The sequence below is a fragment of the Cariama cristata genome, unplaced genomic scaffold (genome assembly GCF_000690535.1).
Source record: "Cariama cristata isolate BGI_N322 unplaced genomic scaffold, ASM69053v1 scaffold9039, whole genome shotgun sequence".
Taxonomy (NCBI): Eukaryota; Metazoa; Chordata; class Aves; order Cariamiformes; family Cariamidae; genus Cariama; species Cariama cristata.
The window spans coordinates 1-24,985 of NW_009637365.1; the positions used below are offsets into that span (position 1 = coordinate 1).

At 36.4% G+C, this 24,985-nt stretch overlaps 1 protein-coding gene across 1 annotated transcript in view; it reads right to left on the reverse strand.

Moving 5' to 3' along the window:
- Positions 1 to 3,884: 3,884 nt before the first annotated feature.
- SNX2 (sorting nexin 2) overlaps positions 3,885 to 24,985 on the reverse strand; it is a 34,354-nt gene continuing 13,253 nt past the window's right edge. The window contains exons 3-15 of the mRNA XM_009708299.1: positions 22,073 to 22,236; positions 20,192 to 20,258; positions 19,940 to 19,983; positions 19,711 to 19,852; positions 16,361 to 16,439; positions 13,025 to 13,100; positions 11,637 to 11,750; positions 11,316 to 11,409; positions 9,309 to 9,514; positions 8,140 to 8,283; positions 5,349 to 5,429; positions 5,170 to 5,241; positions 3,885 to 4,372 (exon numbers count right to left, since the gene is read on the reverse strand). Of these exons, the coding sequence (XP_009706601.1) occupies positions 4,322 to 4,372; positions 5,170 to 5,241; positions 5,349 to 5,429; positions 8,140 to 8,283; positions 9,309 to 9,514; positions 11,316 to 11,409; positions 11,637 to 11,750; positions 13,025 to 13,100; positions 16,361 to 16,439; positions 19,711 to 19,852; positions 19,940 to 19,983; positions 20,192 to 20,258; positions 22,073 to 22,236 (1,334 nt within the window). The 3' untranslated portion in view covers positions 3,885 to 4,321. The remainder of the gene's footprint in view (positions 4,373 to 5,169; positions 5,242 to 5,348; positions 5,430 to 8,139; positions 8,284 to 9,308; positions 9,515 to 11,315; positions 11,410 to 11,636; positions 11,751 to 13,024; positions 13,101 to 16,360; positions 16,440 to 19,710; positions 19,853 to 19,939; positions 19,984 to 20,191; positions 20,259 to 22,072; positions 22,237 to 24,985) is intronic.

Below are 24,985 nucleotides of genomic sequence, written 5' to 3' on the forward strand. Positions count from 1 at the left end.
CAGCATTCATCATGCTGGAATGATTCATGGGAGAGAAAAAGGAATTAACATAGGCAAGTCTGAAAGCTCAGTTTCCACTAATCCTCATGATTCAAGGACTTTCTGAATGGCTAGTTTCCAGAACTAGGCAAAGAAATGCATATAAAAATTCTAATCAAAGTGATAAGTAAAGTACACATCAAAACAAGAGGTCAGATTAAAAAAAAGAGATAGTCCTTAATAAGATAACAACCTCAGCTTGCTGACTTTTCAGTTGCTGCCAGAAAGACTTGTTTTAAGTAAACTTGCACCTGACCATACTTCTACAGATACCGGTCTCCTAAGTAAAAGCAGCAAAATTCAACATACTTGATAAAACTTTGAGCAAAATAGCATTTGCTTGTTAAGGGGTTCACATCTTCCTCACTCCTCTAAACATTTAGCTGCATTTTGTTTGGTGTAGTTGTTTCTAAAACATCACAAAGCACTTTCATCAGCCAGTGGGTATAAACAAGACCACTTGAAAAGACGACAGGCAGAATCATGGCTCCAGAAAGGTCAGTCAGTTTTCTGCATGAGTTCACAGAATCAAATAAAAACCTCAGTACTACTAACAGCCACAATATTTGGAGCTGGTAAGTAGGTAGTTCTCTGAACAGCTCGAATGTGTGTGCACGTGGGTGGGTGGGGCAAGGGGGGAAAATCAATGTATTGGTACGGCATAGGGTAACTGCAGCTTTTCATGTGGTGTAGTGCTCCTCTACCCTGCTGAGACCTCCCCCTTGAAAGTTCCACATCAAATGTGAGGCTAAGATAAAGCATTTACTTTCTCATGATTTGTGCTATCTTCCTTCCTTGTGCTCTTCCTATCTTGATCTCTCTAAACAACAGATATGTAGTTTATCTCATATCTTTTCTCGCCCTTCCATTTTGATTGCATATTTCTTTTACTTTCGTATTCATACAAATATCCTACTACAAGGATTGTGCCTAAGCTGCCTTGCATACCCTTCTGAGACCCTCCTTCTTAATGACATTTTCTTAATGACAGAAAACACATTTGGATTATTTTATATCCCTTCCCTGTAGTAGTCATTTCCTCACTGATCTGGAAAAAAAAAAAAAAAGTAGTGTTTTAGCAGTGAGGTCAGAAGTTATTCTATTTAGTAGCAAGCTCAACCCCCATTCAACTATGGAAGACAAGGATTTTAAAAAAAGGAAGAATCCCCTTAGCAGGTAACATTTTGAACAAGCTGAAACTTTAGCTCCTTACATGTTTTTAACATTGAACTTTTTTTTCCTCACACAGCTGTAATAGACTCATATTTTGCCAGAGATTCGAATTATTACACAGCCTGTTCTAAAGCGGAAGGACAGAAATAAATGTTGTGGTTTTTTTTTTTTTTCTTTTTTTCTTTAAGACAATCATTTCACTGTACATGTAATTCTAGTGGATGTTAGCTGTTCACTTAAATGCACATGATAAACTAGCCAGCAGCTCATCTCCACCAGGATTTGAAAGAAACTGACATATTTGGGGCATGAACTCGAGAGATGCCGAAACACAAACTCCCCTATGAGGCCTTCAGAGGGAAATAACTTAGGAGAGGTAAAAGAAGGAATAGTTGATAAGGAAGCGGAACATTCCATTTTAAAAGAGACAGTGACTAAAGAATCAGAGACTTACTGTGGGCATTAGTTTAAGAAAGAGGTAACAATGTCTTCAGTTTGAGCCACATCACATCATATATTTTTAATTCAAAAAGTACCATGAACATGATGGATACAAGAATGGGGATGATTTAAAATTGTTGTAAACAGCTATAGTTTATTTTAACATAAAAAGTAAACTAGACTTCAGTAGCACCTTATCTTTTATACAGTATTCCAAATGTAGTTCACCATTTTGCAAACATTCATTTTGTTCATGCTGGTGATCCTTCAGCGGTACACTGGTTTGGAGCTTCAGGGAAACACCACTTAAATCTAGCACAACATCCCAGAGTAGGCTCCACAGAGAAAACAGTTTAGCAGTACCTCCATTTACTTAGTTTGAGAAACATCTGCTAATATGGATGTTAATCATACTAGGAAAGACAATAAGCAAAACTTCAATCTTCATAATGTAGGGGTATATACACAAATTAACAGATTCTTTAAACAAGAGTTTTATGCTAGCCAAGTGTGACAGCTGATCTGGGTCTTCTGTTCAAATTAACCTTGTGATGCAAAAGACTACACATTTTTTTGTATTAGCAACCCTCTCTGACACTGAACTCCAGAAATGCTATTATGCGTTTGTTCTCCAGCAGACTTGTGTTTTTAAAAAAAAAAACTCACACAACTCATTGTCATTTTCAGTTGTCTAGTATAGACAAAGTAAGTCACATTAATCCCTGCCAGGAGACTAATGTGAAAGCTATTTCTCATTCTCTCATCAGAAAGAAGAAATCTGGTCCATAATTCAACTGAATTCTAATCCTGATAGAAGAGGGGGAAAAAAAAAAAAAATCAAGAGCTAAGGAAGTTGGATAAAACACTTAAAGAAAAAAGATCATGAAAGTATATGTTTACCCATTTTGAACCCTGCATGTCCAAACTGAGTCTTTAATTCTACAAGTACCCACCTGCTCTCTTACTGGCACAAATCTGAAGTTTAACATTTAGCTGTTGGTCAATTTTCATTAGCACCAAGCAAGCCCAAGTCAAGTATATAATAACACTTGGTAGAGTGTTATGCCTAGATCAACTTCTTCATCATAAACCTGTTGCATACTTGAGCTTTTCAAAAAACAGTTACAAGCTAAATGACTTAAACACTGATGCACAAGGTCTTACAAGCTTAGGGTTTTAACATTTCACCATTTGAAAAGATGCTTGATAAAGGATTAATAAATGTGTTTTTTTAAAAATAAGTTTCTGTGGTAGTTTCCTTGAAAACTCCTAGAAATACTGAGTCAACAGAACTCTGTACAGAAACAATAGGAGACACTAATCTGGAAAGTTTATACTAATTTCATTGCATAAATCAGAGTGTATGATCTTCCATCTGAATTTAAGTTTCCATTCTATTCAGAAATAGTATCGGGTGTTTCTTTATGCTTGACCACAAATAATACAAATTCATCAGCTTATCCTGCAATCTTATGATTAGCTGAAAGCAACAGCTTCTCTTGTATTTTCTATGATTAACATTTCTCTAAAATCTGTTAATATTAATACCTGCCATTAATATTAATACATGCCATTGACAAGCTCAGTATGTCATTAAAATGACAGGGCAGCATGTCCTGTGTTAATATTGTGTATTTCAGAAACATGTTTAGTTGCTGTGATTTCTTACAGACGATATAACCAGTTCCTGCAAATGTATTTTCTACTCAAGAAAATCCAAGTAGAATGCTAGCCCTTACAACTAGCTTGCACTCAGCTGAATCAGCTACTTTTCTTCCTCTCTGATGACCAGAATTATTGCAAGAATTTTTTTCTTTTTGTATCCTAAGACCACTGAAGACAATTGATGGAGTTTATCAGTCCAGCAGGACATCAGTCTTTGACCATCCAGGTGATTTTAACCCTTCAGAAGCTTTGTAAAACACTTGGAAGAGATTTCGGTTTATATCTGTCTGTTGCCCAAGCATCAGTCATTTGACCCTGCTAGTATTAATGCATTACAGTTTACCAAGGCAGTGGTAACTTCAGGTGAAAAAGAACACCCATAATGAAGAGATTCAGAATTAAAAACCAGAATAGTTTACCACAGATACTTGTCTGTGGATCTTTAATACCATCTCCAGCATTCTTTACTAGATGTTGTTTCTGCCTTTGATATTATCTCAATTTGTTCTAAATGCTACTTCTAAGAACACCAGTAAGTATCTACAGACACAAAACCAGAGTGTTTAATGTTTCACAAGGTACATCCCTTTATTATTGTAATCACAAAAACATGATTTTGTACAGGAATGTTTAAGTGAACATTAATCGATGCAATTAAATTTGTTTCATAGAGATCAGATAAACATACTACGGAAGATTGTATTGTAAAGAACAAAAATATCAGCTTTCTGGCCTTGCAGTGCACATTTTAGTGCAAGTATTAAGACACAATAGTGTTCAATTCAGCAATGTATTGCAGAACATCATGCCACAGTCCACTTCAGAGAGAGTCAGGACATGCAGCTTGTTAATAAAATGCTGTAGTATATAAAAAAAAAAGCCACATGTTAATTCATAAAATATATAGTGGTTTATTTGGATGATTTAAAGTGATTTCACTGTGGAGTTTAGTTTTATCCCGGACAAACATCCAGAGTGTCTTGTCATTTGGAATATTCTTCTTTTAGGCGATGGCTTTGGCTTCAGGTAGGAATGCCTCCCAGTATTTTATTAGCTTCAAAAGAAGGGAGAAACACTCATTATTAAGCGCTAAATGTTGGAAAAGAAAACATATATACGTTCCTTCTCTTGCAGTAAACTTGTCTCCACCACAGAAAGTAAGAACATAGGTGCTTCATATTATCCATTCACATTATTACATAGTGCAAGAAAAAATAAAAGTAATAAATACACAAACCTGCTCACAGCAAGAGAGTTGTTACCACCCATTGAACACAATGCTATGGAATACAGTTATATAGAATTTATTTGCATGCAAGCTCAGTTTGCTAGTCTTACCTCTAAGGGTACCACTTTTTTTTTTTTTTTTTTAATTAAACAAAGCTGGAGGGCTATATTCGTGGAATGAACAAAGGAAACACTCCAGACAGTCTTTTGGGAACAACATTTACTTCTGAGTCACTGGAAACTGTTTTACTGATTTAAAATATTCAGCAATATACTTTTAAAAAAGAGCAATAAACATTTCGGCATTCAGTCTCTTCAGTAAGTCTAAGTACATATTCATTACAATTTAATTCAATCTATTGGTGAAAGTATTAATTCAGTTTCAGAAGACAAGACCCTCCACTTGCCCATGTCGCTAAGGGAGCTTCTTGCTTGGTTCCCTGAATTACAGCTGTGCAAAGGAGCTGGGAAACTGCAATCACTATGTTATTCTCCAATACAGTACAGACTAGAAGTAGTTCTTTATGTTTTAGAAACTGCTATACTTAAAGGCTGTCTTTTTTAACTAACCTAACATAGAACCTGTTAAATATTAATTTGTACAAAACTTAAAATTTATCTTACCTGCTGTTGTGTTTGCACTAACGACTCTAAGTACTCGATAATAACAGTTTTAAAGTCTTTCACTCGTTCTTTCTGTTAATAAATAAATTAAGGCATATTAACCTCTTAACCAATTTTACTTGGAATGTCAATATCATCTAATGTAAAACTGTCATTTACTTGGACAAAATTATACGTGCCTCAAATCTGCCCACTTCCTTGCGAATGGTTTTGGAGATCTGTTCAAAATCTTTTTCTCCTTGCTGAACTTTTGTCTCCCACTGGCAAAGGAAAGACATGCAGAGATAAGACTTTGTGTTGTCCATTCTGTATCTGAACATTTTTTAGTATATTAGTGATAGTCACTCAAGAGCTGAAAAGGATCTATTTGTTTTTTTGGCATACTTAAGGGAAAGTCTTACAATAACAATTTCAAAGTAACAATTTGTGTAAGAGGATCTCATCAGAACAGTTAAAAAAAATGGTATCTCTAAAGTAATGCTATCTGTAGATAAAATGTAAAAATATCTTAGTATTGCTATTAAGGAACACTTAACATTTTTTAAAGATTCTTTAGGAAAAAAAAAAAAAATCTCTAAAGATTTACCTGCTATTCCATTTACAAACACTGCTCTAAAAGTAATGTAAACCTGTAAAGTTTCTGGAACTACCTGTCCAATCAAGTGTGGAAGAATCTCAAAAGTTAGTTCCCTGTACTTTCCTAATCTCAGAAGAGATGGTTAAATCTTCATCTCTACCTATGGTCAAGTATATGATTATCATATTTCTATTGCAGATGACAAGCTATTGAGGATGTGGTTATTGGCTTTCCAGTCAGAACGCGTGTTGCTTAAGCAAGCCAAAGCCCATGCTTTCTTGTTCAGTGGAAACTGTTTTTCTAGAAAGCAAGAGTAGAAAAGTTACTGCAGGTAAGAGGAGCACAAAAGGAAAACTCTGAGGAAGTGATGTTGCTTGTGGAGTTTTGCCATATTGGGAGCATGGCATTCACGTAACAATACAGGACACTAGGTTATGTTTCTCCTTAGTTTATGGGAAAAGACATCCAGCTACACAATAAGAGATCATCATCATCTACGTTACCTTGTAACTGCTTTTAGACACCTACTATATTGTTAAATTTAAGCTCGCTGTGTAGATATACTGCAAAAAAAAGCTATCATCCTCACACTTCAGATGCATGCAGGCTAACATATTTAAAATGCAACTGTATCTGTTCATCTCAACATATTAACTGCATCATGGTAGCCAATATATTCAATGACACTTATCTTCCTCAGAAAAAGACAGCAGAGGAGAAACATGTGTCACTATAACACACTCCTGTTAGCAATCCAGTGGTGCTATTTATTCACAAAAGCATTTTGTGGTGCAGTGTCAAGTTACTATTGTGACATGAGATGAACATCATCTATGTTCCAATAAAGATCTACGAATTTACATTTTTAGTTTATATTTATTCAGAGTCCCCTTATTGCCTTTTCAGGTATACATTATGAAGCTATGCAATAAGTCATTCATAACAGGATATCCTTCACAGAAGAACAGCCTGAAGAGTTATTAGATAACTGAAACAATACAAAACTCAGCCAAGGAAAAAGTAGGTTAAGGCTGCCTGCGCCTTCCTACCACAGCAGCTAGAGGTGCCTGAGACTTCAGTGAAAGCCTCTACAGGCCTAATGGATCCAACATCCCAGTTTCATCACGCCTAAATGCCAGGTCCTATGCAAATTATCACTGGAAAACAGTCTGCCATCTTATAGTTTCTGACAAGGAGAAATTTCTCCTTATTCAATAAGGTATTTCTGGGACTGTTCTTTGGCCTTTTGTCTCAAAGAGCAACTGAGTCATGGATGTAGGCTATGTAGGCTTCCACTTTGCAATTTCTCTGCCAGAAGGACTACTATTACAGAATTCAGCAACTCTGAACATATTTCAATGGCAGCAGTAACTTTCAATCAGCACATTCAAACTGTGGTTTACTAACAACGTTCTCTAATCATCCAATAAACTAGGAAAAATAAATCCTTCAGGAACAACATAATTAATTCTTTTCATATTGGGACAAAGAAAGGATCACTGAGTATTTCCTACTACTTCCAATACTTGGGAAGTATTTTTAACAAGGAGTTCCAGCTCACTTGTATTGTGGATGGATAGGTGACATCAAGAGAGGCAACCAGCAAGAATGTGGACACATAAAAGTGACATTAAGTTTTCCCAGTAAACAAAGGCCTTTTTTAAGAAAAAGAAAGCCAAGTTAATGGGTAACTTCAACACCATATGCAAACTATATTGAAGGGCAGAAAGAACAAAGCAGCATGTGGTTAGCGACCAATGAGGAAGCCAAACAAAGTAACTGCATAAGAGAGCTTGAAATCTACAATGATGTTCTCCCATTATTTAATGGGAGAATACTGCTGCATAATTAGAATGCATTAATATTAAATAATTAAGTTGTCCTACCTCTTCAATTTCCTTAGTGAAGCATGATAGAAAAAGTGTATAAATTATGACACTTCAACAAGTTAGATTTATTTTTACTGAAATTACACCATATATACATACATATATATATATATATGGGTAGACATGCTGCATAATTAAGCAAAGCGTGGGAACAGTTCTCCATTAGTCATCTTAGCTGGATTTCAGCTTTAGAAGCCAAGAGGTGCTTCTCTGCATACCCAAGTGATCTGTTAACTGTTAAAAGCATTATTATACTTGTCCATGTTCCCCTCCTCCCATCTCCCAGACTCTGTAGAGACAGTATTAACTGCCTTACAGATCTCATAATGAGTAACAACTGCACACATTTAATATTTTAAACAAATCCCTTAACAATTTCAGTAAATATGGAAAACAGCAAATGAGTGATTTGTAAATAAAAATGGTATAAAGTAGTGCATTAATGCAGAATGAATGAGTTAATGCATAAAGTATGATCTCTATAATAATGTTTGATAACATTACCTCTTTTATCTCATCTTTAGCTTGCTGCAATTTATCAGGTTTGTTGGCAAGCTGAAGCTTTGCTTCAGCTTCACGTTTTTTTTGTAAAGTGACCTGAGCATCTTGCCACTTCTGCCAGCATTTCATTCGATGATCAAACACACCCTGTAAGAACAGACAAATCTATTAAACAACTGGAATTGTTTGAGCTACCTAAATTCCTAGTAGGGAAAGTTAATTCTGGATAAAGCTGGAACAAGTATACTCAAAGAAACTGCACGGCGTCTACCACATCTTCTCGCATTTCATTTGACAGCATGCTTGCACAGCTCAATACCTTCCACAAATAACAAGGTATTCAAGAAGACTTCTCAGAGCAGACACCTTAGTGCCCCAAACTATTTTATGTTCCTCATTCCACCAAAATACTACCAAAACAACCACTACAGAGTGCTCTCTTATACAAAGACTTCTCTAAATGCAGATTCTTGTGAATTTTTCATGCATATGGATCACACGCATATTTAGCAATACATTTTTGTAAGCAATGGACTAAGGTAGCAAAATTAAAGTATACATATTAAAAAAAAAAAGAAAGAAAATTAAAAGAAAAATACATACTCCCAACAACCTGGCAAGTTCAAAGACTCGAGATAAAATTCATAGACACCCCTTCCCATGTCAACACCTAATTACACTGTGCAGCATGACTTACACCAAAATTGAGTATTTTCTTTAATGAGACGTAGATCCACAAACTGTATTTGTTTCTTATTTACAGAAACTATTGTCTATCTACCAAACATGGCCAAATTATGTTCTCAAAAATTTATGAGCATACTGTAAAAATAAGTAACATGAAACAAACAAATACAGTATGCTTAGACACAGTAATATATGGTGTTCTCAAATACTGTGCATAATTAGTACTGCTTGAAGTAGATGATGTTCACCATTTACATTTTAACTAGATCTTATTAATTTATTCCCATTTTTGATCACAACCATTTTTATCATTGGAATAACTGATCATGGATGCATTCATTTTACCGAGCTAGAACTTCAGGCAAAAAGTTAGTCTTAACTGTGTTATGATGTGTGTAAATGCACACATTCATTTACCTTAAATCTACAAGTTGAGGAATGTGACTTTAAACACAAAAATCAGTATTTTTCCTAGTAGTACTCACCTTCACTGCAGCAATGAGACGAATATAATCACTAAGCACTTCTGAGAACACATAGAAATCAGCAAAAGCTTGTTCTTGATGCAATTGATCTATCTTCTCCTCAACCTCTGCAAGCTGAGACAAAGCTCTTGATAGAGCAGTGTGGTCCTCAGAGTTACCTAACATGGCAGCACTTTTAGCAAAAGCAGCTGTGTTGGCTGAAAGCTCTGAAATACAGGAATAATGTTCAGTACAATGTAGTTAATTTATTGTATTACTTTGCAGCACAGATCAGTGGAGCAGAGACCTCTGCCCTATTTCAACTCTGTCTTCACCAACTGAAAAATATAAGCTGTATTTCCTAAAACTCATGATAAAATACACAAGGCGATCACAATGAAACCACATTTAGGAGAAGAAGCCCTGCACAAAAAAATCTCTCCATCAGTAAACATTTTGCTGAGCCTGTTAATGTCATACCTACTCTGTCTAGCAAAATACACAGAAAAAACTGTCACTTCGATATTATCCAGCTGCCTAGTTCAGAGAAAATGCAAGCCCACAAAACAAAAGCCAAGTCACCTACAGAGAAAATTCAAAACAATTTTAACAGGTTTATAGCACAGTTGTTCCATGCAGTTCAGAGTAGAAAAAACCCAACTATTTCACAAAGCCACCACCCCCATGAGTGGAATTTATTTCTCTTGGACTGTTTATTGACTAAAGTACCTTCAACTGCGCATACCGCAGTGTATTGCCACATTCTGACACGCCTTAAAAGATTAAAAAAAAAAAACCAAAACCAAACATATACCAGCATGGCTGGCATCTGTGAAGGTAAAGTTCTGAGCTTATTTATTAACAAATACTAGGGCAATTGTCTCATCAAATCCCATGTAAGTCATCCTATGCAAAGTTAAGTCCTATGTCTTTTGAACAAATATTTGATCCAAATTACTTCAGGATTAAAAATGCAGGTTTGTTTGTAACTATGCTGCTTCTCCAGAATCATCAGAACACCAGAAATGTTTGTAGAAGCAAAATGTCTTCAGATATTAAAACCCTTACAATTTAAACAAAACTCTTAAAAAAACCAAAACCAAACACTTCTTCAAATCTGTGACCAGGTGTCAACAGTAAACAAACATTTCCATTTTCCATTACTTCTTAAAATACTCTTTAGTCTTGAGGACATCTGGCCAAACATTTTTTACTACAGACAGTAATTCCTGAGAGTTATGAGAAAGCAACTTACGACATTTTCACTTACTTTTGCAACAAGTGTAGAGCTGAAAGGTGACTCCATATTTTAACATAATACAGTAGTGTCAAAAGGCACATTTATAGTTTTCCCTGAACTACAAATCAAAGTTTTGGTGTTTTGTTTTGTTTTTTTAAATCATCTCATGGAAAGCAATGTTTGACAAAACAGCAGCACAAGCAATTAAAATATAAACTTACAGACTTTGCTTCTCTCTAAAGTATGTAAACCAAAGCTGATATTCTGAGACTACTTCTCTTTCCAGAGAAGTATACCTTAACAGTAGCTTGATGACGTATCATTATGTGGACCAAATTAAGAATAGTAAATAACTGTTTAAGACCTTAAACTTAGTTAGCAGAGCAGTACTGAACCAAAAGATGTTTAAATGGATTTATGCAGCCACTTTTTGTTCAGAAGGAAATTACTCTCACCATGAGACCTAGAGATACATTTATGGATGTCTACTGTAGTAGAATCACTTGCTAGGTATGGTACTGAATCTCTACAAGAAAAAAAATTATGCTAAATCAATACAGTAACTTTAGGAATGATGGATATTCTGGTTAAAATTAAGATTAAAAACAGGGATACAAAAATACAAGAGCAGTTTAAACTAAAAGGTATAATTAGAAGATTTCTGCATTAAAATATGCTGTCTAACTATTAATTTGTTAAGAGCTCTAACATAATAAGCTCTTGTTTCATCACCATTTCTTAAAGTTCTAAGCACTTCAGTTCATGCATCCATATAAAAGTAAAGTTACCTTTTCTGTGGCAGACTAATGCTTCAACACTGGCATGAAGTTTCCTAAGTTGCTGATCCAGATTCTCAAATTGCTGCTGTTTTTCTTCAAACCACTGATAAAAGATGAAAGAGTCAAGCATTACAAATTAGATTACCAACAACATTTCTGGTTTTAAAGAAGCAAATTATCCATGTACTGCCAGGGTGGTCAACTGATACAGCTAAGAATTCAAGCCAATAAGCAAATTAATAACCCATTTTCTACTTCTACAGCTTTAAAATGCAATTGTTGAGGCTCATTAATTCGTCTCATTATTCAAGCCGAAAAATCAGCTCTTACTGCATCCGATTCATTCATCTTGATCGTCATTTTGTTGACAGCGTCGGCAGCCTTGTTCACCATCCTCAATATTCCTGCTCCACTCAGAGCCTGGGTGTTAACCGCTCTCGGCAGCTAGAATTGAATGACAAATAAGGGCAAACAGACTGGTTAAAAGGATGGAGGTTTAACTGGGCACAAAGGAGAAAGAAAAGGATATACTGTTTTCTTTACTCCTATGTGTTTCGATATAGTGGAATCTAATTTCTCAGATTTACTACTTTTACATTCTCAAGAGAACAACTTAAAAATATAGACTATTTACTTTTCTTCTACATCTTTACATTTAAATGGAACAAACAACCCCCTTGTCCAAAGTTATTATGAACTAGCCAAAGGTCCTAACTAGTCACCTATAACACTATTGAGAACAAACTGCCACTACAGAAACAGAAAAGCTTAGATTTACAACAAACTAGACAAAAGAAATTCTGGAAGATATTTAATTTAATGCAAGATTTGCACTGTGCGCTGATTATAAAAGGTTGATTTCTTTTTGCTTTTCAATATAGGCCAGATTTCAAAACCTACCTCATGCATATCAAGAGGACTGCATATTTGCTTAGGTACTTAGAAATCCTCAGGGGCAAGTTAACAAACTTTAAATCTAATTGATATTATTATTCAGGCTAGTCTGAATATGCCATACAAGGTGGCCTCTGTGTCAGATCATTTACCCTTCATGTAATGTTCTGTCAACAACATTGACAAATCCACTGTAAGTTATCTATCAATGATGCTTTTGTCAGTAGTGAGGTCTCTGTGACTTATTACTATAACTAAGATACTGACATTGGCCAAAAGACAATTCAGTATTACAGTGAATCCACTATGCACATTTATAACGAGATATTATGTATCTTTAACAATACATTTAATATTGTGAAAGATGCCAGATAGTATGGGTGAATGAAGTCCTCTATTCAGAAAACATCCAGCCTGGCCAGCAGCATTGCTGGTGTTTTCACGTTATCCTACCAATACACCTCAAGTTGGACTCCTAGAGGCAAGAGAGCTGCTTCCAAGTCAGTATAATTCTTGATCTTACTTAAGAATCAGTAAGATCAATAATGGATTTTCACCACCTATGACAAGCTCCACTCAGAACACAGACCAACTCACCTGAGAAGTGACTGAACAGCAAACAGCTTTTCGTCACTACCACTCATAAGTTTTATCAGAGGCACACCATTACCTAAGTAGCCTCTGACATTCTCTTCCATGAAGGATAAGATCCAATTTGATTTCATAGGAATTTAGGGGATTAGGTCTCCATACAAAGAGAATATGTTACTTTGTAGGTTACCATATCTAGAAATAAATATGAGAACTTAAAAGAACTTAAATACCTCGGAACTTTCCAAGAACTGTCTTAAATCTGGATCCTGTAACAAGGTTGGGTGTTTTACTGTTCGTTGTAGATACCTATGATTTTAAAAGTTAAAATATTAGATAACAAAACAGACTGAATGTGCCTGACAGCACTGAAAAGTATCCTTCATCTAAAGGATGGGTACAATGCAGAACACAACCTCCCTCGTTACCTAATGGGGCTTGAACACTCTTAAAAAAATCACCTCTAAAGGGTCTGGTGATAGTTACGTCTCCATGCCCCTTCAATCCTTTGCCTCTCTGCTGACCCTTCAAAACCACATTTATGCATTCTGTTACCTTCCTCCAACACTTAGGACAAGTCCTACACAGAGTTACAAGCTAGGACTACTAAGCTGTTGAAACATTCACTGAAACCTTACTCCAGCAAGGCTGCCACAAAACCTGGAACTCCTGACTGAAAGTAATGCAGCCCCATGCACTCCATACCACAACATAACACACCAAAGGTGCGGGCAGTAGTTTCTAACATAGTTTGTTTACCAGAAACTCCTTAAGGTGGGACTTGCCATAACCGTATGTTGCACAGTGGTAAAATATTACACTTCACGTTTTCAGCAGCTGAGTGAAGCCCTCCTCTAAGAGCAGCCAATTTATGCCAGAAAAAAAATAGATAATCTTGTTTAAACATTCTTGTACAGTGCAGTGGACAGGCTTTTCATTACAGATAATTCTGGCTGCCTTATTTTAGAATTAAAGGAAACCCTGGAGAAGTGAGCCGATTATGTTCTAGGTATGAACTATTTATTTGATGGCTAGACCAAAGTGTTCAATCCATATTAGTTCTGAAGATCTGATCCACCAAAAAAAAAATCAATGCAAAAATATTCCCTTTGCAATTTTTTGCATTTTTGTTCAATCAACAGCTTTTAGCTCTAAGCAAATATGGGTCGACGAGAGAAATTTCAAGAGTATTCTTCCCCTAAAAACTGCTGCAAGTTTGTCTTCCGATAAAGACTGCTGCAAGTGTGTCATAACTGATTTTAACATTAACAGAAAGTATGACATTTACATGAATGCTTTATAGAAATCTATTACCTCAAAAGATCATGGGAACATAAGAAAGTATGTGTTATTGCCAATTAAGATGCAGTGACAGAATACTATCAACAGCACATTCTACGTTTTGCAAAGCTTTAGTTTTGCTCAAGCCTCAGCTGTACAGTATCAGAACAGCCCTGTTACATTCACAAATTGCTTAGAAACTGTCCTAGAAAGTGATGTGGGTTGGGACTTTTAATTGAAAGTCTCAGTATACTGATATTGTAAATGTAATGTATTTTTTCCATCCTCCATTAGCTATGGCCACTAGATCCTTATTTTCCTTCCTAAAGAAGCTAAGGGTTGCAGTGAAACTATTTTACACATTAGATTGCTCAACTCTTCCTTGGTTGTTTTATACTCAGTAGCAAGGACAAGTTACAGCGAATGTAGCAAGCAGCCAAAGAGATTCTTCTTTAGAAATCTGCTGCTAGAGAATAGCCTTTACTCCATGGGAGACTTCTAGCATTTTCACTGGAGACGACTGACAATGTGCTTGAGGGCTTCTGGCAGGCAGACCTGTAGTATTTAAATTCACTATTGTAGGGCATAAATTTTAGTGAACTCAACTAAGAAGGTACATTGCTTTCCTGCCCACTTTCCCTATAGTTTTTGGTTCAAAAAAAGAGCAAATTGAAGCAGATTTCTTTGGTCTGACGTTCTAGGGAACATTAATAAATTTCCCTCAGGTTTAGGCAAGAGCAACAGAACCACTGCCTCTAAATATCATTTGAACACCTTGGTAGGTAGGTAATTCTTTGATTCTGAAAGGAAAAGACAGCTAAAGTTGGCATGACGAAAAAGTTGCTCCTTGCCAGGTAAGATATTCATAGTCTTTCTGAAAAAAACAAATGGAATATACTGTCAAGCTTTCCCAACATTGTCAAAAGTTCTGAGGAGTCCATTACCCAGTATGGGAGGAGTGCTCAACCTTCACTAGAAGTGGTACATTAGTGGAACTCCTTTAACAAATAAATGAAAAAGCAGCACTTAAAGGACATACACAAGCTTGTGAATTAAACTTTTTCTAATGCTTCTTCTGTTGTTCAAGTAAGCAACCAAGACGGAAACTAGTCATCTCTATTAGAGAGACATAAAGTTGTGTGGAAGTATCTGTTCAGTCATCTGAGCCAAATTACTCTAATCCCAGCTGTTATTCCAAGTCTTCGTATCTCACAGCACCACTCCTTTAGCAACAGACTTCTTGTATAACCAGAACGTGTTTCACAGTTCTGCTCTGAGTGACAGAATAATTTCAGTAACTTCTGGGTGCAATTTTAAGCGGCAAATGTTAAGCTGTATGCCAATTTTCAGTAACAGATAACTAAGGCAGAACAATCAATCAGTATTCTGAGGTTCCACATCATATCAGATGTCCTTCTTTTACTTCGGAAACGGAAAGATTCTAGCAACAGGATACTGGAGAGCTTTTTTTTTTTTTTTTTTTTTAAGATTGGCTCTGCAACTCCAGGAGTTCAAGAGCTTCATACATTATCTATTAGCTAGGTCTTTCAATATACAATCCAAAACCTTTGATTTTTGTTAATTTTCTAATTTAACTGAAACTGTTACCTGCTGTATTGTTCTCATATGATGCAACTGCATCACAGCAATGGGCATACTATAAAACCATACTAAAATTAAGGCTATATACTTGTGTAAATTCTACTAATTACTTTCTAAAGGCTTTACTAGCCATGTTAACAGGGGGGAATGACGCAGTGCATCAGTGACAGTACACTTACACAGCGAAGATACTGGAACAGCATTAGTTGTATTCCAGTGCTGGGTCACAGAAATCCAATAGCTCTTATGCTAAAATTCAGCTAGTCACATGAAAGTACTGTAAGTCATCAGAAGGCCATTTTACTCTCAAGTGACTGAAGCTGTCTTTCACTCATCCCCCTGCCCAACAGTTGATTTTCTATGGAACAGATATATTGCTGAAGTGTATTAATTTCTTAAACTCAAATAGCCAAGTAAGCCGATAGTTTTATTTACTGAATCTCTGCAATCTTAGTTATAAGCATCACGCATTCTGAAAAGAGTTAGCTATAACCCTCTCTACGAATAAGGCTACATTTCCCATTATTAATGGGAATTATTGCATTTCTACACAAAAATTTGGCAGCTGCATTCAGTCTCCAGAATCCATCTAAATACAGATGGCCCAGACCCCAACTACAGAGCCCATGTAGTATATTACAAGTCATTTTGAGGCTAAACAGGTTTTAGTTAGATACATACATTACCTTTCTAGAGCTGCTCTTCTTTTCTCTACAAATTCAGTAGATGAAGAATCTTCCTTGCCTACTTTAACCTTGGTCATGCCTTTGAAGAAAATGGCATCATATTGATTTTATCATAAATGAATTATTTACATAATTGATGTGTTTAGAAGATAAAGCTCACTGAAGTTCATGTATTTAAGTCAAATTACAATGACAAACATTACACAGGAACAGAAAAAACATCAACACTGCATGCTGCATGGTTTTGTGGAAGCAACTCTGAAATATGTGATTTCCTGCAATATATTAATTATGACTAGAAGTTATACAAAACTAGTTTAATTTGCATTTATGAAGACAATCTAAATGAAGATCAGAGTCTTACTGGTCACTCATGTTCAGAAGAAGAAAAGAGTTCCCCAAATAAAGCAGAATAGGAAAATACATCTCAGGTTATAAGCCTATTAATTGGTAAGCTTATTATTAATATTGTCATTCCATTACTTTAAGTTCTAAAACTAAGAGTTTTTTTAGTCAACTAAGGCTGTCTGAGAATTCTGAAGCATATGAACAACTACAAACTGAATGGAGAATAAAATTAGCCGAATAAAATGTATGCAGCTTTACATCACTTCCTCTGCTCAAGTTGAGTAGCCAAAAACTATGACAGTACTGATGTATCGTGGTATCGGAAACACATTCAACCTCAACAACAGAAGAACTCAAACTGTCAGACTGAGGTCAGTATTTTTCATGCTAAAGATCCAACTCAGAGCATTTAGGAACCTCAGTCCTATCAAAACCACCATGAAACACTGAACATTCATTATTCTTATTTTCTAAAACATAGGAGAGGTATGTTATGATACAGCCCAAACATTTTATTTCTACCTGTAGTGTATTCCTGCTCTGTTTGTTCTGTGCTTCTCCAGCTAGAAGTTCTAAGTCTGAGATTCTGAATATGTACTCTGTGACCTGCCAGGTCAACAGTACCCAAAGTTGTTCCTCACCCGATCTCCCTTCTGGCTTTAGAAGTTTCACACAGTAACCCATGGAGGGGACAAACAGCATCCTTACAGGAACAAGGAGGCACCCTTAACCTCTCAGTGAAGCCTTAGTTTTTCCCTTCTCTGTAACATGATGAAAATAAATCCGATCGGCATTTTTTTCAAGGATATACTACACAGTGTAACGTAACTGTAAATCCACAAATTTATCTGTAAAATCAAGTATGTCTAAGTACAAGGATTAAAGTATTCAAACAAAGGTGAGGTAATTCCATGTGTCATCTTTTTGCATTAGAGTATTACTATTTATTAGTATTTTGCTGCAGAACACATGAAATGCTGCAGTTTAATACAAAAGATCCTTCACATTTGATAGCAACAGAAGATCATAGGGAAAAAACTGAATACATAATCAAATGACCGATATGAGGAACTCCTAACTTTTGATATTGACAGTTACTTCTAGGTATCATGTCAGGTTTCTTTCTCTGCTAACAAGCCTATTTAAATGCAAGTCCAAGCACTCTTCTAATCCTTCACAGGAAAAGATCCATGACTTAATAGATTATTTTCTTAGAAACAGAAAACATGATTTTCCAACACACATATGTAGAGTAGTGAGGCAGTCTGGATGAATGTCCAACTCTAGCTCACCACTGACTCAGTTTTATCCTGTTGTTCCACAGTCAGTAATTGACCACTTGAATTTGTGGTTAAGGTCTGACATGCCAGGCCCTCCCACCCATCACCAACATAAAGTTGGAGCTTAAAACTCCAGGCATTATCAACAGCGTAACACAATTAACAGACTAAGGACTTTTGTACAATACACACTGCCTAACACTGAACGTATGACATTTTGTATTAAGACTTTAAAAATAAGTATGTGTGACGTAAATACAATATGCCATCTTACTTTCAGCTCTCTGCTTTAAGACGCCTCATTTTAAATCAGCCTAGAATTCCTTCTTTTCTCCAGAATTAGAAATGTGTGGACTACGTATTTTTGGACAGAAGTAAATACCACCTGTGCGCTGAAGTTCAAGTTTAAAGCAGGAGTTTCATGCTCTTTGGAAAATGTCCTACAGAGTCTGTGAGTTTTCCCAACTTATTTGTAGTTTAACAAAGCTCTATACAAGGATCTGAAGTGACAGCCAGTGCTTCCTTACACTGCAGTAAGTCTCACCATTTTACACACTTCCAGGTGTATCAATATTTATGCTGTGTTTGTTCAAGTGGTACTTCAAATCCAGTCCAAGCTTTGTCTTACAGATTAACTTGACTGTGATGCAAGCACTACACTTCCATGTAATTGCACACTGTCATAAATGCCTTAAATGTTGTCATCCAAAGGACATGACCAGAAGCCTTGTTTCATCTTTATAAGCTCTGTTAGCATTTATAATTAAATTTATTTTTGTTACATGAAAACTTGGTTATTATGGAATCATACATTACTTTCAAGAGCTATGAAAAATTCAGATAAAATTTTCAATCTTACAGACTGAAAAATGCAGTGCTTTTCCACAGAATTAAAAGCATGATTTTCCCAAGCTTTCTGCTGCCTACTTCTACTCAGTCTGCCTATTCTTACTTAGATAAAAAGCTGCTGCTCTGATTAGCTTTATAGACTAAACCGCTTGAAAAAAAGTCCTGCCATTCCCTCCATACCAAACAGCACTGTAGAGTCCAATCACTTATTTAAGTGGGTAAGCCAAAATAGATTTTACTGCTTTAAATGTTTAGTTATTTCGAAAGAACCTCTACTACTTAGAGCTCATAAAAGTGAAGTTGCTTCAATGCGTCAGGCATCCTTCTTAGTTCATGGAGACAGGATCTAATCCTTCAAGGCATTCATGAAGCCTAGCATCACTCAAAAGTATTTTCTGAATTAGAATGCTGAAGAATTAACTAGAGGTGCTGGCATTCACCATGACCAGAAGAAACAGACTGAAGTATTAGAGAGATGGAGTACATATGAAGCTCTGTATATGGCAGGCAACTGATAACAGCACAAGTTAAAAATAAACTTTCATTTAACATCTTTGTTTTGACAGACTAATCACCTCCACCTCTTGAAGGGCAACAGTGAAGAAAGAACGATAGATAAGAAACAGAAGGTCATATATTAAGACAAATATCCTTATTATCAATGCTGGTCTGAGTTAGGAAGAGGCCCGTATGTATCTTTCCAATTTAGCCTGAACTTTTTTAAAATACAAAACAGGAAGAATATTTGATAGTTTGGACCACCTGATAAGCAGTAAGTAATATTTGTGCAGAAAATTACTTATTTTACAAGCCCAACAGGTATTAAAATACTTAAGTCATGCTTAAATTCAATCTTACAGAAGCTACACTTACCTACAATACTTTTTTCTGGAGCTGGAGGCACAATGTAACCCATATGCATGTACTTCGTTGCTAATTTGCTGTGCAAGCCAAGAAAATCACTGAATCTTCTTTTAACAGAGAATTCATTTTTGTGGAACATGGAAAGTGATGTCTTAAAAAAAAAATTTGTTATGAATTACTGATCTATCTACTCAGCTATGATACAAAGTTATCTGCAAATATTTGTTGCACTAGTTACCTTTGTTGTTACTCTGTATGCCATATAAGCATTCATGCCATCTCCTGTAAGAAAATTAAGATACTTATCCTAGGGCAAGGTATTTTAATGCCTCCACACATTTTTTCTTCCAAAACATATATTGAATAGCTTTTCATTTAGATACTAAAAACTGCCAAAGATAACTGAATAAGAAATCATGCTAAAATCTCAGAATAGTCTTCAAAGGATAAGACAGTCTACCATCTGACTTAGTAGGTTCAAGGAACTTACCAACTTTCTCTGGGTCTGATACATTGATTTCTATATCAAACAAATCTCCATTTGCTTCCTCTTCAATCTAGGAAAAAGATATGCCATATTTAACAAGGTAATGTGCATTCGTTTATGTATGGTTACAAGGATAAGAGTAGAAGAAGGAGGAGGAAAAGTCAGTATGTTTGTGTAATTAAAAAACCTTTCCAGACTCACCATCCAATGTTAAGTGAACATAATTTCTAACATTGATTGTCACTGCAACAAAGTTCACGTGGTGCAATTGGCACTGAGGTTTACAGCTGGACTTGATGATCTTAAAGGTCTTTTCCAACGTAAACAATTCTGTGATTCTATGATTTCAGTTTGAAGTCCTCCTGCAAAAGCTTTTAGTATGGCAGACTTTTCCCAGGACTTGTTGGCCTCAAAATTTTTAGTAAATACTTCTCTTACGGGCATGTTCATTGTATCACCTACAACGCCAGCAGATACTATGGTTCAAAACCCACTCTCATCTGTGATGGTTCTATATGCCTCTAATGAAAGGACAGATACTCCTTTTTATTAATGGTATCTGTAGCAGAAGAGCTTGGGAAGGGAAAAGTAACAGAGAATATTCTGATACTTGCCTGAGCTCTAACTATGCAGAACTTCGTAAACTTTCATGTGATATATGTAAGTTTGATAAAAACAAGAGATCTTAAGAAACACCATGGCAGAAGGGACAGTGTACCAGGGCTGAAGGGTGTAAAAATCAGAATAAAATTCCGCCTTGTGGTATCTAGGAAAGCAGCCATCATCAAGTCACAGACAAGTCTTGTTTGCAAACTCATTTAGCAGAGGCACTGTCTAGTAAGAGAACATGCCAGAATGAATGGCATTTGGCAATGCCCAGGCTCCAAATGGAATGCCAAATGCAAATAGCAATGCTAAAACTACCATGAGCCTCAGCTGTTTGTTCGGATGCAGGATAATACTAGAAACTGCTTTCTCCATTTCCTCATTAATAACAGCTTCAGAAATCCAAGCTGAAACTTGTAACATGCTAGTAAGTTATTATACATCATATAAGTACGGCGTTCGGCTCTGGGGTCCCCAACATAGGAAGGACACGGACCTGCTGGAGTCAGTCTAGAGGAGGGCCACGAAGATGATCAGGGGGCTGGAGCACCCCTCCTAGGAAGACAGCCTGAGAGAGTTGGGGTTGGTCAGCCTGGAGAAGAGAAGGCTCTGGAGGGACCTTAGAGCAGCCTGCCAGTACCTAAAGACGGCCTACAAGAAAGTTGGGGAGGGACTTTTTACAAGAGCATGTAGTGATAGGACTAGGGGCAATGGCTTTAAACTGGAAGAGGGAAGATTTAGATAAGATATTATGAAGAAATTCCACACTGTGAGGGTGGTGAGACACTGGAACAGGTTGCCCAGAGAAGCTGTGCATGCCCCATCCCTGGAACTGTTCAAGGCCAGGCTGGATGGGGTTTTGAGCAACCCGGTCTAGTGGAAGGTGGCCCTGCCCATGGCAGGGCAGTCAGAACTTGATGATCTTTAAGGTCCCTTCCAATCAAAGCATTCTATAATTAACATTTCTCTTGTATCAAGCTCACAGCTTGCTCCTACATACACTTTTACAATATCTATTCTGAAGGAACGGAGCTTCTTACTCGTCACACTACAGATCTCCAATATAATCATCTAAGTAATGAATTCTTATGGTATTTTCATGAGTCAAATTCACATCAAACTTTATATGCGAAATAAACAGAATAGGTTTTCTTTTACATACTTCCCCTTAGCAAAGTATGATCCTATGAGTCAACATTCAGGAACTGTCATTTTAAAAGAAGAAAAAAAAGCTTCAAAACAAATGACATTTCTATAATTTAGAAGTTTACTGCGTACCTCTTCTCTGGATCTATCAAAAATCACAGGGGCTGTCACGCTTTTCGATTCCATTCTAGGAGCTACTAATGTAGTAGGTGTTACAGGAGTGATTGCAGAAGCAGGTTCTGGTGAAAGTATTGGATCCCTCTCTGGACTGTCCAACGACACTTCTTCTGTCGCTTCTAGATAAACATTTTGAGTTAGCAAAGAAGTTTTTGTGCAATAGAGATGGATATGCATCACAAAGACAACAAACACCCACACTAAAAAATGATGATATACAAGTTTAAGAAGATCGTCTGTAAATAGCATCCATTTGTGTCGGGTAATTTCTTCCAATACATAGCTAAAACTAGATGTGACATTTGAGCATAATTAGTGCATAATGGGTTAAAGTAAGATTAATATTGCAATTTTTTTTAATATACTGTTAGATAAAGAGTCTTTTAAAGTAGTCACAAGTTGTAAGTTATTTATTTCTGCATGAGTTATTATGAAAACTAATGAATTTTTTTTTTACCAGACAAGCAGCTCTTTTTCAGCAGCTCTATCGATTTTAGTCTTTGCACTCTGAACAACAGCTGATTTACTCAAATAGGCTGGTAACTGAGCAGACCAAGTCATGTGTTAAATGAAGTTACACAACCACAATACACCCCTACTCCTGCCAAAAGCCCACAACCTGTAAAACAGAAATACTAGGAGGTGAAACATTCTGGCTAGTAGGACTAACGGTCTTTAGTCTCCATCTATCTTCATTCTCTTTAGGGCTTAAAACAGTTCACTAGAAAGTGAATACTTTCTTTGGACTGTAGACAGTTCATCTACCTTGAAAGAGGATGTAAATCTCTGCTCTACAAATCCCACATGCTTTCCTCCACTAACTAGTTTTGACCACTTACAAACTACAGACTTCCTGGGTATAGAGAAGTTCCTGTTCTTGTTTAAGTAACTACGGCTGTGGTTCTTGCTAAATGTGCATTTTCTAGAATTCTAGTTCCTTAAAAGATAACACTGACCACAGAACAGTCATTTCATACCAAAATTGACTTCCCAACTGATCTAAAGTCCTGTTACAAACTAGACTTCCTGTGGCAAGTATTTCACCAAGCAGGTAAACAGGCACTAAAACAGATGCACTCCAAGTTACACAAAGTTACAGAAAAGGTTTACTATGCAATTTGGAAAAGACCTGTGCTTGCAACTTCTGTCTGACGAACCACTGAATTTTCAAAAGAAAATATGCCATCTTTCTTCCAAACTTTTTAAAGCCTGATGCATATAATCAATATAACCAGTCGTTACTCAATGGTTAAGAAAAGAGGAGTTTTAAAGATCAGATCTACTTTAAAATTTGTGAAATAGTTATATTGTGTGTAAAACAAAAAAAAGTTTCATTTTTGTCCCGCATATGATTGTCTGCTTCTCCAGAACAGCCTGCAATCTACTACCAATGTACAAATAGAACTGGAAATAGCATCCAATGAACCATATAATTTATTACTGCAAAAAGTAATATTATGATCTTTCATAATCAATATATCAAAATCACTCAGCTTTATCCCTGCTGCCACTTGGGAGATGCTCTGTTAGTTAATTCCATTCCCCATTCTTCCGTAACACTTTTTTTTACCAATCCTTCATCTTTTTCATAAATGAACAAAACCACACTTTTCTATTTCAGGGATGAAAATGACTGTATGCCTAAATTTTGTTTGATACTGAAGCTTAAAATAAATTGACAAACAAACTTTAAGGTCACTATGCCTTAACCTGGTTTGAAGCAGATGCTCCTTCTGGCTTGAGGCTGATGAAGTTTGCTGTCATCTCTTTGTTTTGGAGTATATCACAGAATTGCTGAGCTTGGAAAGGACCTCTGCAGATTGTCTAACCTAACCCCTCTGCTCAAACAGGTCAGCTAGTGCAGGCTGCCCTGGACCATGCCCACATGGGATTTGGGCATCTCCAAGGATGGAGGCTCCACCTCCTCCTTGGACAACCTGTGCCAGTGCTTGATCACCCTCACCATTAAAAACAAACAAAACCCCACAAAACTTTTGTCCTGTCAGTGGGCACCACTGAGAAGTCTGGTTTTCTCTTCTCCATTCCCTCCCATGAGGTTATTTATACACATTGTAGGATTCCCTCTGAGTCTGCTCTTCTCCAGGCTGAACAGCCCCAGCTCTCTCAGTCTCTACTCACATGTCATACACTTCATGCCCTTAATCATCTTCACGGCCCTGCACTGGACTCACTCCAGTCTGTTCATGTCTCTCTTGTATTGGGAAGCTCAGACCTGGACTCAGCACTCCAGGTGTGGCCTCACCAGGGCTGTGCAGAGGGCAATGATCATTTCCCTCAACCTGCTGGCAATGCTCTTCCTAAGTTCAAATTACAGATTTCCATATCTAGTATTTTCAAAGTAGACTTAAAAGCAAGCACCTTTTTGTATTCACCATCTTTAACATGAACAAAGATTATCTAAACGCTTTCTTCTTGAAGATTTCTTTTCCTACCATTGCTTTATTCTTACTGCTAAATCTTTCTGAACAATCCTGCTGATGCTTCCTGCCCTCAAATCCCCAAGGAAGGATACCGTGTCTTAAACCAATAAAGAAGTTTAATTCAAAACCTCAGACCAGGTGGGAAGTCATGCTGAGGCAGTTGCAAAAAAAGCTTTTAGGCTGGTGGAACAACAACATTTAAACATGGAAAAGATGCAGTTCTCTCCTTTGGTGGCTAACAGCATTCACCATATAACATACACGTTATACAAATGACTATTTCACAGAAACATTTCTCAGAAAAAATTATATGTATATATGTAATGTGTTATATATATTATGTGATATAACATAAAATTAAAAGAAAATCATAAAATAAAGTCATTCCACTTTGATTCTCCCTTCTTCTATCACCAGTTACATTCCA